Source organism: Salmo salar, chromosome ssa03 (assembly GCF_905237065.1).
Source record: "Salmo salar chromosome ssa03, Ssal_v3.1, whole genome shotgun sequence".
Classification (NCBI taxonomy): Eukaryota; Metazoa; Chordata; class Actinopteri; order Salmoniformes; family Salmonidae; genus Salmo; species Salmo salar.
This window is the reverse complement of record NC_059444.1, coordinates 38,097,004-38,112,290: the sequence shown is the minus strand read 5'-3', so window position 1 is coordinate 38,112,290 and position 15,287 is coordinate 38,097,004. Positions and strand designations below refer to the sequence as shown.

The following is a 15,287-nucleotide window of genomic DNA, read 5'->3' as shown; positions in this document are numbered from 1 at the left end:
CAGACTGTCTGCTCCTCTCCCTCTCCTTTCCCCCTCTTCTCTATTCTCCCATCATCTCTTCTCTTTGGTTCTCTTCTTTAATCTGACTCAATAATACAGCCTGCATAGAAAACCACTGGGCTTACACATTGCCTTCGCTTAACGTCAGGTATGTTCCCTTAAGATTCTCATAAGGTGACAATCAAACATCACATATAATATCAAGTAAATCATAGTGTTCTCTTTGCTCCCAAGGCGATATACAAGAGTGGACTGAACTCTTAATGAAACGTATCTTATGTCTGTTTCTATGCAATCTGAGTGAAGTAGACGTGGGCAACTTCGTCTTTATAAGCAGCTCCAACTCCCACGGCGTGTGTGTGTGTGTGCATGCTCATGTGTGTGTGCGGTGTGTATTGCTCTTACCTGCCACTGACGACGAAGCAGGCAACCAGAAAGATGAGCAGTATGATGCCTCCAGCGATGGACACAGCCAGAATAGTAGACTGGTTGGGGTCTATGGCCAACATGTCTGAGACAGGGAATACATTATGAATAGGAAGAGTTAATACAGCCTAAGAGGGTGTGTGTGTGTGTGTGTGTGTGTGTGTGTGTGTGTGTGTGTGTGTGTGTGTGTGTGTGTGTGTGTGTGTGTGTGTGTGTGTGTGTGTGAGAGAGAGAGAGAAAGAGAGAGAAAGAGAGAGAGAAAGATAATGTACTCAGCATGCTCTTTGACGATGAAAAGCTTTTTCCATTTCAATATTCCTCAATGAGGGCTGACTGTAAACGCATTCCAATTTTCCTGCGCTGTCCAAATGGATATGTTAACATTGTACGTAACAAGCTTGCTTTAAAAGTTTCTGTGAAACCACATTGATTTTTACGCTGCAGCAATCGGGCCATTACTCAAAACAAATGCTCCATTTATCAAGGTTAGCCAAGCACGAGCAGACGTGTGCGTGCGCGTGTGTGTGTGTGTGTGTGTGTGCGTGTCTGTATGCATGGGCAACGAGCCCTTTCAGGCAAATGAATGCCTCCAGGCAGCAATAGATGGCCATTGATCTCCTATTCCACTCCTTGGCATTGAACACACACACACACACACACACACACACACACACACACACACACACACACACACACACACACACACACACACACACACACACACACACACACACACACACACAGAGGTGCAAACACACACAGAAAAAGACACACACACACACACACTAGGCTGCTTTAAAGGTTTCAGTGCACCACAGAGATTTACAGTGTCATCTATACCATAGATCCCCTTATATAGAGTTGATATGACTAATATTCACTCAGCTCCATCCGTGCTTTTCATTTCAATAGTCATCAACTTGTACAATTGATCAGATTGATGACATTAAAATGATTGATCAAATCGACACGATTGATTTACATGATCGATATTAAGTCAGCTGGCACAATAATAATAATTGTGTAACTAACAATTAGGCATAGAATAATATAGTTTACCCAATAGGTTTCCTAGATTGGTTTCCTCTATTGTAATCGCTCCTCTTTCACCCCAGCTGCCAAACTAACCCTGATTCAGATGACCATCCTACCCATGCTAGATTACGGAGACATAATTTATAGATCGGCAGGGAAAGGTGCTCTCGAGCGGCTAGATGTTCTTTACCATTCGGCCATCAGATTTGTCACCAATGCTCTTTATAGAACACTATACTCTTCTGTAAACTGGTCATCTCTGTATACCAGTCGCAAGGCCCACTGGTTGATGCTTATTTATAAATTCCTCTTAGGCCTCACTCCCCCTATCTGAGATATCTACTGCAGCCCTCATCCTCCACATACAACACCTGTTCTGCCAGTCACATTCTGTTAAAGGTCCCCAAAGCACACACATCCCTGGGTCGCTCCTCTTTTCAGTTCGCTGCAGCTTGCGATTGGAACGAGCTGCAACAAACACTCAAACTGGACAGTCTCGTCTCAATATCTTCATTCAAAGACTCAATCATGGACACTCTTACTGACAGTTGTGGGTGCTTTGTGTGATGTATTGTTGTCTCTACCTTCTTGCCCTTTGTGCTGTTGTCTGTGCCCAATAACGTTTGTACCATGTTTTGTGCTGCTACCATGTTGTGTTGCTACCATGTTGTTGTCATGTTGTGTTGCTACCATGCTGTGTTGTCATGTGTAGCTGCCTTGCTATGTGGTGGTCTTAGGTCTCTCTTTATGTAGTGTTGTGTTGTCTCTCTTGTTGTGTTGTGTGTTTTGTCCTATATTTATATTGTATTTATTTTTTAATCCCAGGCCCCGCCCCCCGCAGGACGGGCCTTTTGGTAGGCCGTCATTGTAAACAATAATTTGTTCTTAACTGACTTGCCTAGTTAAACAAAAGGTTAAATATTATTTAAAAAAAGATTTAAATAGCAGTTTTCTATTTTTATATGAAAATCATTTATTATTATTTTTATTTTTTTCAAACATTTAGCAGACGCTCTTATCCAGAGCGACTTACAGTAGTGAATGCATACCTTTCATACATATTTTTTTCTTCCCCTGTACTGGTCCCCCGTGGGAATCGAACCCACAACCCTGGCGTTGCAAACACCATGCTCTACCAACTGAGCCACACGGGACTACTATAAGCGTTGGTAATTATTTCACACACAGAACAGCACAGTCGGGAGGGAAAGCTTTCATTCCGAAAGTTCCAAGCAGGTCAAAATCTTTCGTTTTTGAGACGGGAGTGTGTCACCAAACCTGTGTTGTATTCATTATGATGCATTACGAGCTCAAAACATTTTTCCACAAAAATTACAATTTAACAACCATGGACATTTGCAAGACAATTCATTGTTACCCCAAATTCCAGAATCATCACAGCCCTAGTGGAATCGTCGAGAGTCTCATGAGCTGGAATTTCATTTCCTTTCTCGCAATATGAGAATGAAAAAGAGGAGAACAAGGAAGGAGTGAGACGGACCTGAAGGCGATAAAGAGGACGGAGAGAGATAGAGGTAAAAACAAAGCAGAGGTAAGAGAAAAAGAGACCCCGAGCGGCCAACAGAGGGTAAGTGGAGACAGAGAGAGAGAGCAAGAGACAGAGAGGGATCTTTAGCTACCTTCGTGGCTGGTCTCCAGTTCTATCTCTCCTCCGTAGTTGCCGTATCCCCCTTCCGTTCTAGCTCGGACACGGAACACGTACGTAGTACCAGGCTTCAGACCATCTACGGTCATCACATTGGACCTGGTCTTTAGGACTGTGTAGTTCTGCTCTCTCTGGTTCTAATGTTGGAGAGAGAGAGACAGAGAGAGAGAGAGAGAGAGAGAGAGAGAAAGAGAGAGAAAGAAAGAAGGAGAGGGAGACAGAGAGAGAGAGAGACAGAGAGAGGGAGATGGGGAGACAGAGAGAGAGAGAGAGAGAGAGCGGGAAATGGAGACACACAGAGAGAGGGAGACAGAGAGAGAGAGAGAGGAGAGGGAGACAGAGAGTGAGAGAGAAAGGGAAATGGAGCCACACAGAAGAGAGAAAAAGAAGTGAGAGAGAGAGAGGGAGACACACAGAAAGAGAAAGAGAGAGGGAGAGGGAGACAGAGAGAGAGAGGGAAATGGAGACACACAGAAAGAGAGAGACAGAGAGAGAGAGAGAGAGAGAGAGAGAAACAGAGAGAGAGAGAGAGAGGGAAATGGAGACACAGAAAGAGAGAGACAGAGAGAGAGAGAGAGAGAGAGGGAGAGAGAAACAGAGAGAGAGAGAGAGGGAAATGGAGACACACAGAAAGAGAGAGACAGAGAGAGAGGGAAACAGAGAGTGAGAGAGAGAGGGAAATGGAGACACACAGAAAGAGAGAGACAGAGAGAGAGAGAGAGAGAGAGGGAGAGAGAAACATGCATGTAATTAAAGTGTGTGTGTGTGCGCGCGCGCATGTGTGTCGGTGAGCAGACTCCCTGCAGTGCCTCTGATACTTTCTCTAATGAGAGACGCTCCACTACACGGATTAGCACTGTTACTGTGGAATATTACCCTTGATCCCTGCCAATAACACACACATGCTGCACACACACACGCACAAACACACTCACACACACACACACCTCCGGCTCCTCTCCTGTCTTCTCTCGTACTCGTCACACTCCTGTTTTCATCTGTATTCAACGCCTTGTTGTCTTTCACAAGGTTTTTTTCAGAGGCTGTTGGGCGTTAGTGTGCTTGGTTAGAGCGCTACCTAGGATGCGTGTGAGCGAGAGGAAGGTTGTGTGTTTCCTGTGTTTACTACTGTTAAGATAAACAATTTATTAAAGGTTGATTCAACACCACCACACAGTACATCAACAAACAAACAAACAAACAAACAAACACACACACACACACACACACACACACACACACACACACACACAAATAATAATGTAATGCTAAGAGTGGAGAGATGAGCCGTAGGAGCTTCTCTCTGCTTGAGCCAGAGCAGCAGGGGTGTCAAGCCCCAGTCTTAGCTGCACTTGATTTAGCTCGCCAGGTGCACCGTAGACATCCACTTCCCCTCTCGGAGCCATTCCATTGGTCCTAGGGTGCTAACTCTGCCTGGCCGATGTGCCGGGCGAGCTAAATCAAGCGCACTCCTGTGCCCATCAGGTACATTCCCTGGTCTAAGACAAGGCATTAAGAGGAGGAGAAGAGAGGGACGAGGTGTGACTGACCTTCTCATAGTAAATGACTTCATACTCCACTATGGCTCCGTTGGGTCTGTCGGGGCCCTGCCACGCCAGAGTGATGCTGTCCTTACTCCTCCTCTCCTTCAGGACCACACTCACTACGGGGGGAGGGAAAGAGATGGAGGAAGGGGGGTAGAGTGGAATTAAGGGGGGGGCGAGTACAGGGAGAAAAGGAGCGAGACAGCGGGGGGAGGGAGAGAGAAAGAGGGAGTGGGGGAGAAAGAGAGAGTGGGGGAGAAAGAGAGAGTGGGGGAGAAAGAGAGCGACAGCGGAGAGAGACAGCATGGGAGGAAGAGATAGAGAGAGTGAGAGAGGGAGGGAGAAAGAGAGAGAGAGAAATAGAGAGAGAGAAAGAGAGTGAGAGAGAGAGATGGGGAGAGGGAGATTGAGAGAGAGAGATAGAGGGAGAGACAGAGAAAGAAAGAGAGATGGAGAGAGATAGATAGATAGAGGGAGAGACAGAGAGATAGACAGAGGGAGAGAAAGAGGGAGATAGAGAGAGAGGGAATAGCGAGATAGAGAGAGATAGAGGGAGAGATTTTATAGATTGATTACTACTGTGCTATAATGAGAGTTCTCTGCAATGTGTAGAACTCAGCTATATGTACATGTGTGAATTTAATGACTTTGTGTGTGTGTGTGTGTGTGTGTGTGTGTGTGTGTGTGTGTGTGTGTGTGTGTGTGTGTGTGTGTGTGTGTGTGTGTGTGTGTGTGTGCGTGCGTGCGTGTCAGAGGGAGTGTCAGAGTGCTCGGGGGGCACAGGTAGAAGTGTGTGTGGGTGACATGTTGAGAGGAGCAGGGTGTGTGACAGCGCGGGAGACACGTAGGACTGTTAACAAGGTTAATGACCTCTCTCCTCGGCCCTCTCTGACACATCCCCTACACGGACCCCATTACTCACCATCACACTCCACGGGCCCCTCAACCTGTCCTACACACTGTCCAGATCCAATCAGCACATGTGAGTGAGTCCTAATTGAGAGTCTTCAGCAGATTCAAAGTCCTGGGTGAAGGGTTTGGGGCGCAGTGAAGAGTGTGTGTGTGTGTGTGTGTGTGTGTGTCCTTCAAAATCTGATTAGTTCTAGGCATATCCAATCTCTCATATTACGTGTGTGTGTGTGTGTGTGTGTGTGTGTGTGTGTGTGTGTGTGTGTGTGTGTGTGTGTGTGTGTGTGTGTGTGTGTGTGTGTGTGTGTTAGACATCAGTCCAGTCAACATTTCAGAGCTGCATTGGCTGCCTATACACTGAAACGGTAGTGTGTTTGTCCGTGTGTTTGTCCGCGTGTTTTCCTACCTGTCTGGCTGGTGGTGACATTAACCATCACAGCTCCCCTGGGTGTAGGACTCAGATCAGACACTCCATTCAGGCTCTCTATGGTGAAGCTGTAGTTGCTGTGTGGCTGCAGGTCAGTGACCATCACCATAGCCACAGAGAGACCAAACTGCCTCGGCACAAAATGGACTCCGCTGCCGCAGGGCGCACACTTCACGTCGTCCCCAGAGCACTTCCTGCAGCGGAGGCTGTAGGTGATGTCACCTCGACCTCCCGTGTCACGTGGGGGACTCCATTCTAGTGTGACACATGTCTCGTTGACCGTGGAGATGGTGTTCTCTGGAGCCGAAGGGGGACCTGGGAGGAGAGAGGGGAGAGAGGGGAGTGTGTGTGTGTGTGTGTGTGTGTGTGTGTGTGTGTGTGTGTGTGTGTGTGTGTGTGTGTGTGTGTGTGTGTGTGTGTGTGTGTGCGTGTGTGTGTGAGATGGGATCACTTCAGTGCTGCAATGATGAATGTTGGTTCAGGCTCCAGTGTCTGGACTGATGACAACTCATCAGCAGCAGGATGACTAGTGAGGCCCAGGGGGCCTCTAAAGTCTGGGCCTTTCCTGATCATGCTGCCCAGCGACAGGCCTCTGTAAAGGGCAGCCAGGTGGGGGCCAGGGGGAGGAGGGCAGGGGGTAATAGAGGCTGTCTACCGTAAATCTGATGACAGCGGATGATGTGTGACAGGGAGCCTGATGTCTGCCCCTCTCTCTCCCTCTCCCCCCTCTCTCCCTGTATCTTCCTCCCTGTTCTTCTTCTCCTCCTCTCCTGATCTCAGCTGTCCCAAATGGTCATTTCCACCCTTCTCTCTCATCCCTATTTCAGCCCTTTTCCAACACCTCTCCCCACCTTTGAACGACTCCCCCAAAAAAGCTCCTCTCCTCATCACCGCCTCAAAGTGGGAGACAGAGAGGGAGATGAGAGAGAGCAAAAAAAAGAGAGACAGAGAGAGAGAGATTGTAGCGTGTAAAAGAAAAGAGACAGATAGAACAGGAGAAGATCGAGTAGGCGACAGAGATGTGTACCCGTGTGTACCCGTGTGTGTGTGTGTGGCGAGGTGACACATCTGCGAGAGCCGTTGCTCATTTCCAGCTCATATCCCCCTGTCACATCACACCTGCTACAACGATTAATACGTTTGATCTACCATAACCTCCTAATGGGTTTCACTCCTTCCCACACGTGTGTGTATGTGTCTTCCCCATCCTCCCTCTCTCTACACTCCTCTCTCGCTCTCTCTCTCCCTCGTTCTTTCTATCTATCTAGCTCGTCTCTCTCTCTCTCTGTCTGTGTGGGAGATGCGTCAGGATGTGGTTGGTGGTCGGTGCCCATCCTGCCGGTACCTCCGGTGGATTCAGACAGACACAGCCTCTAGTATCAGCTCGTGTCCGGAGTATCATAGAGTATCATTGAGTCACGGTATCAGTGTCATCTAATAGCTCAGACAGACAATTGAAGTGATCTCGAAGAGCAGTGATATGTATCCAGAGAGCTGTCTGTGATCAAAGGCTTTTACAAAAGGCACTATTGTCAAAGAAGCGGCAATGCCAATGCATTCAACGGAACTCAACCAAATTGAGTTTTGAGGATGCCAATAAACAGTAGGTGTGTGGATGTTTGGTGCTTGTGCACATCTGCAAGTGTGTCTCGGTGAGTGTGAGTTCTTGCGCGCACGTGTGTGTGTGTGTTGCTCACGTGTGCAGGCCATGGAGCGCGGATCCGTCTCCGCGCGGTGGAAGCCTTTCTCACACACACACTCCGAGGCTCTCTCCAGGTGGGAGGAGCTATGTGGCGGACATTTTGTGCAGTAGGCGTCGGTCGCTGAGGCCTTGTAGGAGCCCGGTCTGCACGCTGGTGAGAGAGGAGAGAACAGAAGGTAACAAATGTGCCACTACACCAGGTCGACAAGGTAAGACAGCGGAAGGGAACTGGAAAACACAAGGCTACAAAATGAGAATACCACAGTTCTACTATATAAAATTACTTTTATTTCTGTTTCTATGGTGTCTACAATCTGAAAAGGTATAAAACAGGGTTCAAATGTGCCACTACTGAATGCATTGTACATTGGGTGATTATTCTCCTCTGAAGGTAAATGGTCCTTTCCACAGTCAGGAGATTGAGGGTGTTAGGAAGCGCAATTCCATAGATGGCGTGTGTGTATGTCTGCGCCTGTGTGTGTGTGTGTGTGTGTGTGTGTGTGTGTGCGCGCGCATGCACAGATGGATCAATGCCATGACGGATTCCTTTGGGTGCTGATTACGTGTGCCGAGCGTGTGTGTGTGTGTGTTAAGAATGCGGAGTGTGTGTTGATTGCGTGTGCCGGTCCTCAAGGTCATGGATTTAATCAAGCAACGCGTCATTCGCCTCGGCACTTCCGTAAATGACCATTGTCACACACACACAGTCCAACACACACACACCAGAGTGACCTGCAGCTCAGGGATTATTAGGAACTGATCTACATATGAACGCCTTCTCATTCAAGGGTTTTTCTTTATTTTGACTATTTTCTACATTGTAGAATAATAGTGAAGACATCAAAACTATGAAATAAACACATATGGAATCATGTAGTAACCAAAAAAGCGGTACAAAATTAAAATACATTTTATATTTGAGATTCTTCAAATAGCCACCCATTGCCATGATGACAGCTTTGCACACGCTTGGCATTCTCTCAACCAGCTTCACCTGGAATGCTTTTCCAACAGGAGTTCCCACATATGCTGAGCACTTGTTGGCTGCTTTTCCTTCACTCTGCGGTCCGACTCATCCCAAACTCATCCCAAATCTCAATTGGGTTGAGGTTGGGAGATTGTGGAGGCCAGGTCATCTGATGCAGCACTCCATCACTCTCCTTCTGGGTAAAATAGCCCTTACACAGCCTGGAGGTCTGTTGGGCCATTGTCCTGTTGAAAAACAACTTATAGTCCCACTAAGACCAAACCAGATGGGATGGCATATCGCTGCAGAAAACTGTGGTAGCCATGCTGGTTAAGTGTGCCTTGAATTCTAAATAAATCACAGTGTCACCAGCAAAGCACACCCACACCATCACACCTCCTCCTCCATGCTTTACAGTGGGAAATACACATGAGGAGATCATCCGTTCACCCACACCGCCTCTCACAAAGACACGGCGGTTGGTACCAAAAATCTCACATTTGACCTCTAGACCAAAGGACAGATTTCCACCGGTTTAATGTCCATTGCTTGTGTTTCTTGGCACAAGCAAGTCTCTTCTTCTTATTGGTGTCCTTTAGTAGTGGCCAAGAGTGTGCAAAGCTGTCATCAAGTCAAAGGGTGGCTACTTTGAAGAATCTCAAATATAAAATACATTTTGATTTGTTGAACACTTTTTTGGTTACTACATGATTCCATATGTGTTATTTCATAGTTTTGATGTCTTCATTATTATTCTGCAATGTAGAAAATAGTAGAAATAAAGAAAAACCCTTGAATGAGTAGGTGTTCTAAAACTTTTGACTGGTACTGTATATTACATAGTAATATGCAATCACACACATATACCAAGAAATGGCCTAAATGCCACAATATCCCCAAAATACACATTAACCAGCTGAAAAAAACAGGCGAGAGGAAAGGAGAGAGCAGGGGAAAAGCATTTTTTGTAAGCATTTCACTGTAAGGTGTGCCACTGTAAGGTGAGTACCTGTTGTACTCAGCACACGTGACAAATAAAACTTTGATTTGATTTGAAAAAACAGAAGAACTAGAGAGAGGAGGAGAAATAAATAGTGAGTGGGGAGAAAGAAATATAGAGGGGGGAGAAAGAAATAGAGAGAGGGAAGAAAGAAATAGAGAGAGGAGGAGAAAGAACTAGAGAGAGGAGGAGAAAGAAATAGAGAGAGGAGGAGAAAGAAATAGAGAGAGGGGAGAAAGTGGACTAAAAAAATGAATAGTTAGGACACCATGTGACAGAACTAAATTGTTTAATAAAGGGCCTAAAAATACTACTTGTGTATACTTCCTTTCTACTCTCTCTTAGTAAATCACTCCTCTTCTTTAACTTAGTCGTTCCACTTTGGTCTCTCTCTGACTTTTCCACCTGTATTTAGGAAAATCAGCCATATTTAGGCAAATCATCAATCATAGGGGAGCTAAGTCCCCTAGCACAATCCCCCATGGACCTTAGCACTGTGTGTGTGTGTGTGTGTGTGTGTGTGTGTGTGTGTGTGTGTGTGTGTGTGTGTGTGTGTGTGTGTGTGTGTGTGTGGTGTTTATTGAGCGAAGAGGGAGCAGAGAAGGGACCTTGGCCTAATCTGCTACACACACACACACACCACACACACACACACACACACACACACACACACACACACACACACACACACACACACACACACACACACACATACGCCAAACACACACACGTCAGTGCAGAGGACAGTAGTTTCAGTCTACACAGCCTTAGTAGGTTTTGATCAGGCAGCAGTAAGGCTGCCCGGCTTGGCGCGAGGCCCCCTGTCTGTCTATCTGTCTGCAACTTCGAGGTCCTTTATGTCCCTGTTCCAGAAGCAGAACTCTCCGGAAAGAAAAGATCCCAGGAGAAAAGCCACTTTTCCATGCCGCTCCGCAGCCTAGCCAACAGCTGACAGAAGACACACACACACACACACACACACACACACACAGCCATGGGAGCCGAGAGATGACATGGGAGGAAGGAGAGCAAAGGACCCTAGAGAATTCTCTCTCTCTTTGGCACATGCACGCGCGGACGCACGCACACACACACACACACACACACACACACACACACACACACACACACACACACACACACACACACACACACACACACACACACACACACACATCACGCGCACGCACACACACGCACTCACACGCACGCACACACACTCACACAGTGTCCATTGAGGATTGTGCTAGTAGACTTTGCTCCCCTATGATTAATGATTTGCTTAAAATACGGGCAAGGTACAGGTGGATAAGCCAGACACACTCACAGCAGCTACCGAGGATCTAAAAACAGAGACAAAAGTTTGATTCTCCTGGAACTCCAATAAGTTTTTGAACTTGAAATGTAGGCCTATCTGTTTCTCTCCTTATGGGAAACTGAGGTAAGGTGAGCGGGTTGATGCATGCACAGAGTGTGTGTGATTAGTGCGTACGGGATAATGCTAAAGAGGCGAGTCATCTCAGATCTGTGTGTCTCAGATCCAGTATCTGTAAGAGGCTTGTCTTATTAAATATTCATACAGCGACTGGAGTCTGTGTCCATGACGATCGATAGTTAGACATGATATACTACAGCTCCTAAAGACAATTACACACCATACGTGTGTGTGTGTGTTCTTAAATGATGATTACAGCCAAACTAGTGAAGATACCATGTGAATACCTTCCATAAGAGAACGCCTTGCTATGAACGGAGATACGACACTTTTCTTCTGGCCACACCTGTGATGTCAACCCCTAACCGTGAGCGTACTGTTACACCTGAAAACAGACCAGCTGTAATGCCACTTTAAGGCAGGTAATCGATCCCACAGTGAATCATTCAGAGATCCAGACGAGAGCAGTCTTCTCCTGTGGCTCGGAGGAAAGGTCACATCAAACCGCAACCTCTGAATACTACAGACTGTCTGGTGTGTGTGTGTGTGTGTGTGTGTGTGTGTGTGTTCTGTGTGTGTGTGTGTGTGTGTGTGTGTGTGTGTGTGTGTGTGTGTGAAATATCTTTATTCTTTTAGAAATTTTATGAGTGTAATGTTAACTGCAATTTTTTTTTTATTGTTTATTTCACTTTTGTTTGATATCTATTCCACTTGCATTGGCAATGTAAACATATGTTCCCCATGCCAACAAAGCCCTTCAATTGTCAATGACTTGAACGAATTGCAAAAATCGCTGAAGTTGGAGACATATCTCCCTCACTAACTTTAAGCATACACAGCCCATCTGTAAATAGCCCATCTGATCTACCTACCTCATCCCTATATTGTTTTTATTTACTTTTTTGCTCTTTTGCACAACAGTATTTCTACTTGCACATCATCATCTGCACATCTATCACTCCAGTGTTCATTTGCTAAATTGTAATTACTTCGCGAATATGGCCTATTAATTGCCTTACCTCCTCACGCCATTTGCACACACTGTAAATATACTTCTTTTCTATTGTGTTATTGACTGTATGTTTGTTTATCCCATGTGTAACTCTGTGTTGTTGTTTGTGTCGCACTGCTTTGCTTTATCTTGGCCAGGTCGCAGTTGTAAATGAGAACTTGTTCTCAACTGGCCTACCTGGTTAAATAAAGGTGAAATAAAATGTTTAAAAAAAAAAAAAAATTGAACTGAGAGAGAGAGAGAGAGAGAGAGAGAGAGAGAGAGCGCAAGTGAAACAAATAAATAAGGAGTGTGTGAAATATTGAGAGAATAGTCACTATGAGTAAGCTGACAGAATCTAGTGTAAATGGTAATTAGGGTATCTGGGTTGACCAACCGGAGCCAGACAATAGCAGCCGATATGCGTGTTTATGAACCGCGTTTTAACTTGGCCTTTACAGGTTGGCCAGTCTGACCCCACATCATCACACCACGCTGGACCCCAGTCGTGTTTAATTCAGAGAGGCTGCTCTCTCACGAGGAGGCAGCAGTGAGAAAACACAACAATAAAGCCCCCCCCCCCCCCAATCTGCGCCCAGTGGACAGACACACGTCCCGTGATATTAAAAATCTGCATCTCATTCCCACAGCAGCCATCAAAGAATCGGCCGTCAGAGTACAGTACGGCCTCAAGGGGCTTCACGTCTCTCAGCCTCTAATACTTTTCTACCCCTCCTTCCCTTCATTTTCTATGCTTCCGTTTCTCTTCCATGCGAGTTTGTGCATTGTGTTGAGTGTGTGCATGCGGGCGTGTGTGTGTTGCGCTCCATAAAGAGAAGTTGTGTAAAAAGCTCTCTGGCCCAGGGGAGATGAGCACCATAATGGTCACCATGGCAACAGACTTTCAAGATGGAGCCCCTTTCCTGTCCCCCTTAAATACCGCAGAGCTCCCTCGAATTAGATAGCAGTGTGTGTGTCACTGTGTTTGTGTGTGTGTCACTGTGTGTGTGTGTGTGTGTGTGTATATATATATATATATGTCTGTGTGTGTATGCACGTCATTGTGTGTGTGTTAAACCCATGTGTGGGCTATCCAGGGACTCGTTCAGGCTTACCCATTTAAAAATTGATACATCAAGCGTCAGTGGAGAAATCTGACAAGATCGGATTCGACAGGTCTAAAAGTGTGTGTGTGTGTGTGTGTGTCTGAGCCTAAAACAAATTTTCAGAGGGTAAACATGCACTCTGGTCGTTGGATAAACAACTGTCTAAGGACAGATAGGCCAGGTTATTACGCATGACAGACATAGGACAGGTTTTTATGCAGTACAGACATAGGACAGGTTATTAGGGGGTACAGACATAGGACAGGTTATTATGCAGTACAGACATAGGCCAGGTTATTACGCAGTACAGACATGGGACAGGTTATTATGCAGTACAGACATAGGACAGGTTATTATGCAGTACAGACATGGGACAGGTTATTATGCAGTACAGACATAGGACAGGTTATTATGCAGTACAGACATAGGCCAGGTTATTAGGGGGTACAGACATAGGACAGGTTATTACGCAGTACAGACATAGGACAGGTTAGTATGCAGTACAGACACAAAAGCCTGCTGACTACCATGATGATGACATACCAAGAATTCCACCAAAATCACAATAAATTGCTTTACCACTTCTACCACTACTTGTCTATGTGTGTGCTTGTGTATGTGCGTGTTGGGGGGAGGTCATTGGTTCTTTTATCCTTGTGGGGACCTGACATTCTCAAAATTCCCCACAAGGATAGTAAAACAAGGAACATTCTCCCCTGTGGGGACATTTCCCACGTCCCCATGAGGACAAAGGCTATTTTAAGTTTAGGGGTTAGGTTTACGATTAGGGTTAGTGTTATGTTTAGGGGTTAGGTTTAGGGTTTGGGTTAAGGTTAGGGATATGGTAAGGGTTTGTGTCATGTTTAGGGTTAGAGGTTAGGTTTAGGGTTTAGGTTAAGGTTAGGGATATGGTAAGGGTTAGTGTTATGTTTAAGGTTAGGGGTTAGGTTTAGGGTTTGGGTTAAGGTTATGGATATGGTAAGGGTTAGTGTCATGTTTAGGGTTAGGGGTTAGGGTTTGGGTTAAGGTTAGGGATATGGTAAGGGTTAGTGTCATGTTTAGGGTTAGGGGTTAGGGTTTGGGTTAAGGTTAGGGATATGGTAAGGGTTAGTGTCATGTTTAGGGTTAGGGGTTAGGGTTTGGGTTAAGGTTAGGGATATGGTAAGGGTTAGTGTCATGTTTAGGGTTAGGGGTTAGGGTTTGGGTTAAGGTTATGGATATGGTAAGGGTTAGTGTCATGTTTAGGGTTAGGGGTTAGGGTTTGGGTTTAGGTTAAGGTTAGGGATATGGTAAGGGTTAGTGTTATGTTTAAGGTTAGGGGTTAGGTTTAGGGTTTGGGTTAAGGTTATGGATATGGTAAGGGTTAGTGTCATGTTTAGGGTTAGGGGTTAGGGTTTGGGTTAAGGTTAGGGATATGGTAAGGGTTAGTGTCATGTTTAGGGTTAGGGGTTAGGGTTTGGGTTAAGGTTATGGATATGGTAAGGGTTAGTGTCATGTTTAGGGTTAGGGGTTAGGGTTTGGGTTAAGGCTAGGGATATGGTAAGGGTTAGTGTTAGGTTTACAGGGTTAGGGAAAATAGGATTTTGAATAGAAATCAATTTGAGGTCCCCACGAAGATAGAAGAACATAACATGTGTGTGTGAGGCGTGGTTGAGAAGTAAGTGTATGTCTTTCTGTCTGGGTGGAACAGAGTCATCAGCATGATGAGTCACTCCACCCTGAGCCTCTCTCTCTCCACCCTAATCTTTAATCCCTAATCTGAGGAGTTAGGATCCTAATAACCAACCCACCGTATCTAATCCTCCCAAATACACTCTCACCCCTCTTCCCTCCACCCTCTACATTGCCCCGGGCCCAGCACAGTGGAACAGAACAAGTGTGTGTCTGTGTGGGCATTTGTGGGAGAGAGTAAGAGAGACAGAAAGAAAAGGAGGACGAGAATTTGAGAGGAAAGGGGCAAAATAGTGTCAGGAAGAAAACGAGTGCGAAAAAGTATCGGTATCCCTGTTGACACCCAGAGGGACTCCTAAATAAAGACACTGATCCCCAAAATAGATTGTTATAGTCTTTAGTCAGAGC

The 15,287-nt window shown here is 45.9% G+C and overlaps 1 protein-coding gene across 3 annotated transcripts in view; it reads right to left on the bottom strand.

Annotated features, from left to right (window-relative positions):
- The window catches only part of epha4b (eph receptor A4b), a 123,437-nt gene that overhangs the window by 66,834 nt on the left and 41,316 nt on the right, over positions 1-15,287 (bottom strand). For all 3 annotated transcript variants that reach the window (XM_014191460.2, XM_014191461.2, XM_014191462.2), the window contains exons 6-10: positions 7,705-7,860; positions 5,987-6,322; positions 4,678-4,790; positions 3,102-3,264; positions 406-511 (exon numbers count right to left, since the gene is read on the bottom strand). In XM_014191460.2, the coding sequence (XP_014046935.1) occupies positions 406-511; positions 3,102-3,264; positions 4,678-4,790; positions 5,987-6,322; positions 7,705-7,860 (874 nt within the window). The remainder of the gene's footprint in view (positions 1-405; positions 512-3,101; positions 3,265-4,677; positions 4,791-5,986; positions 6,323-7,704; positions 7,861-15,287) is intronic.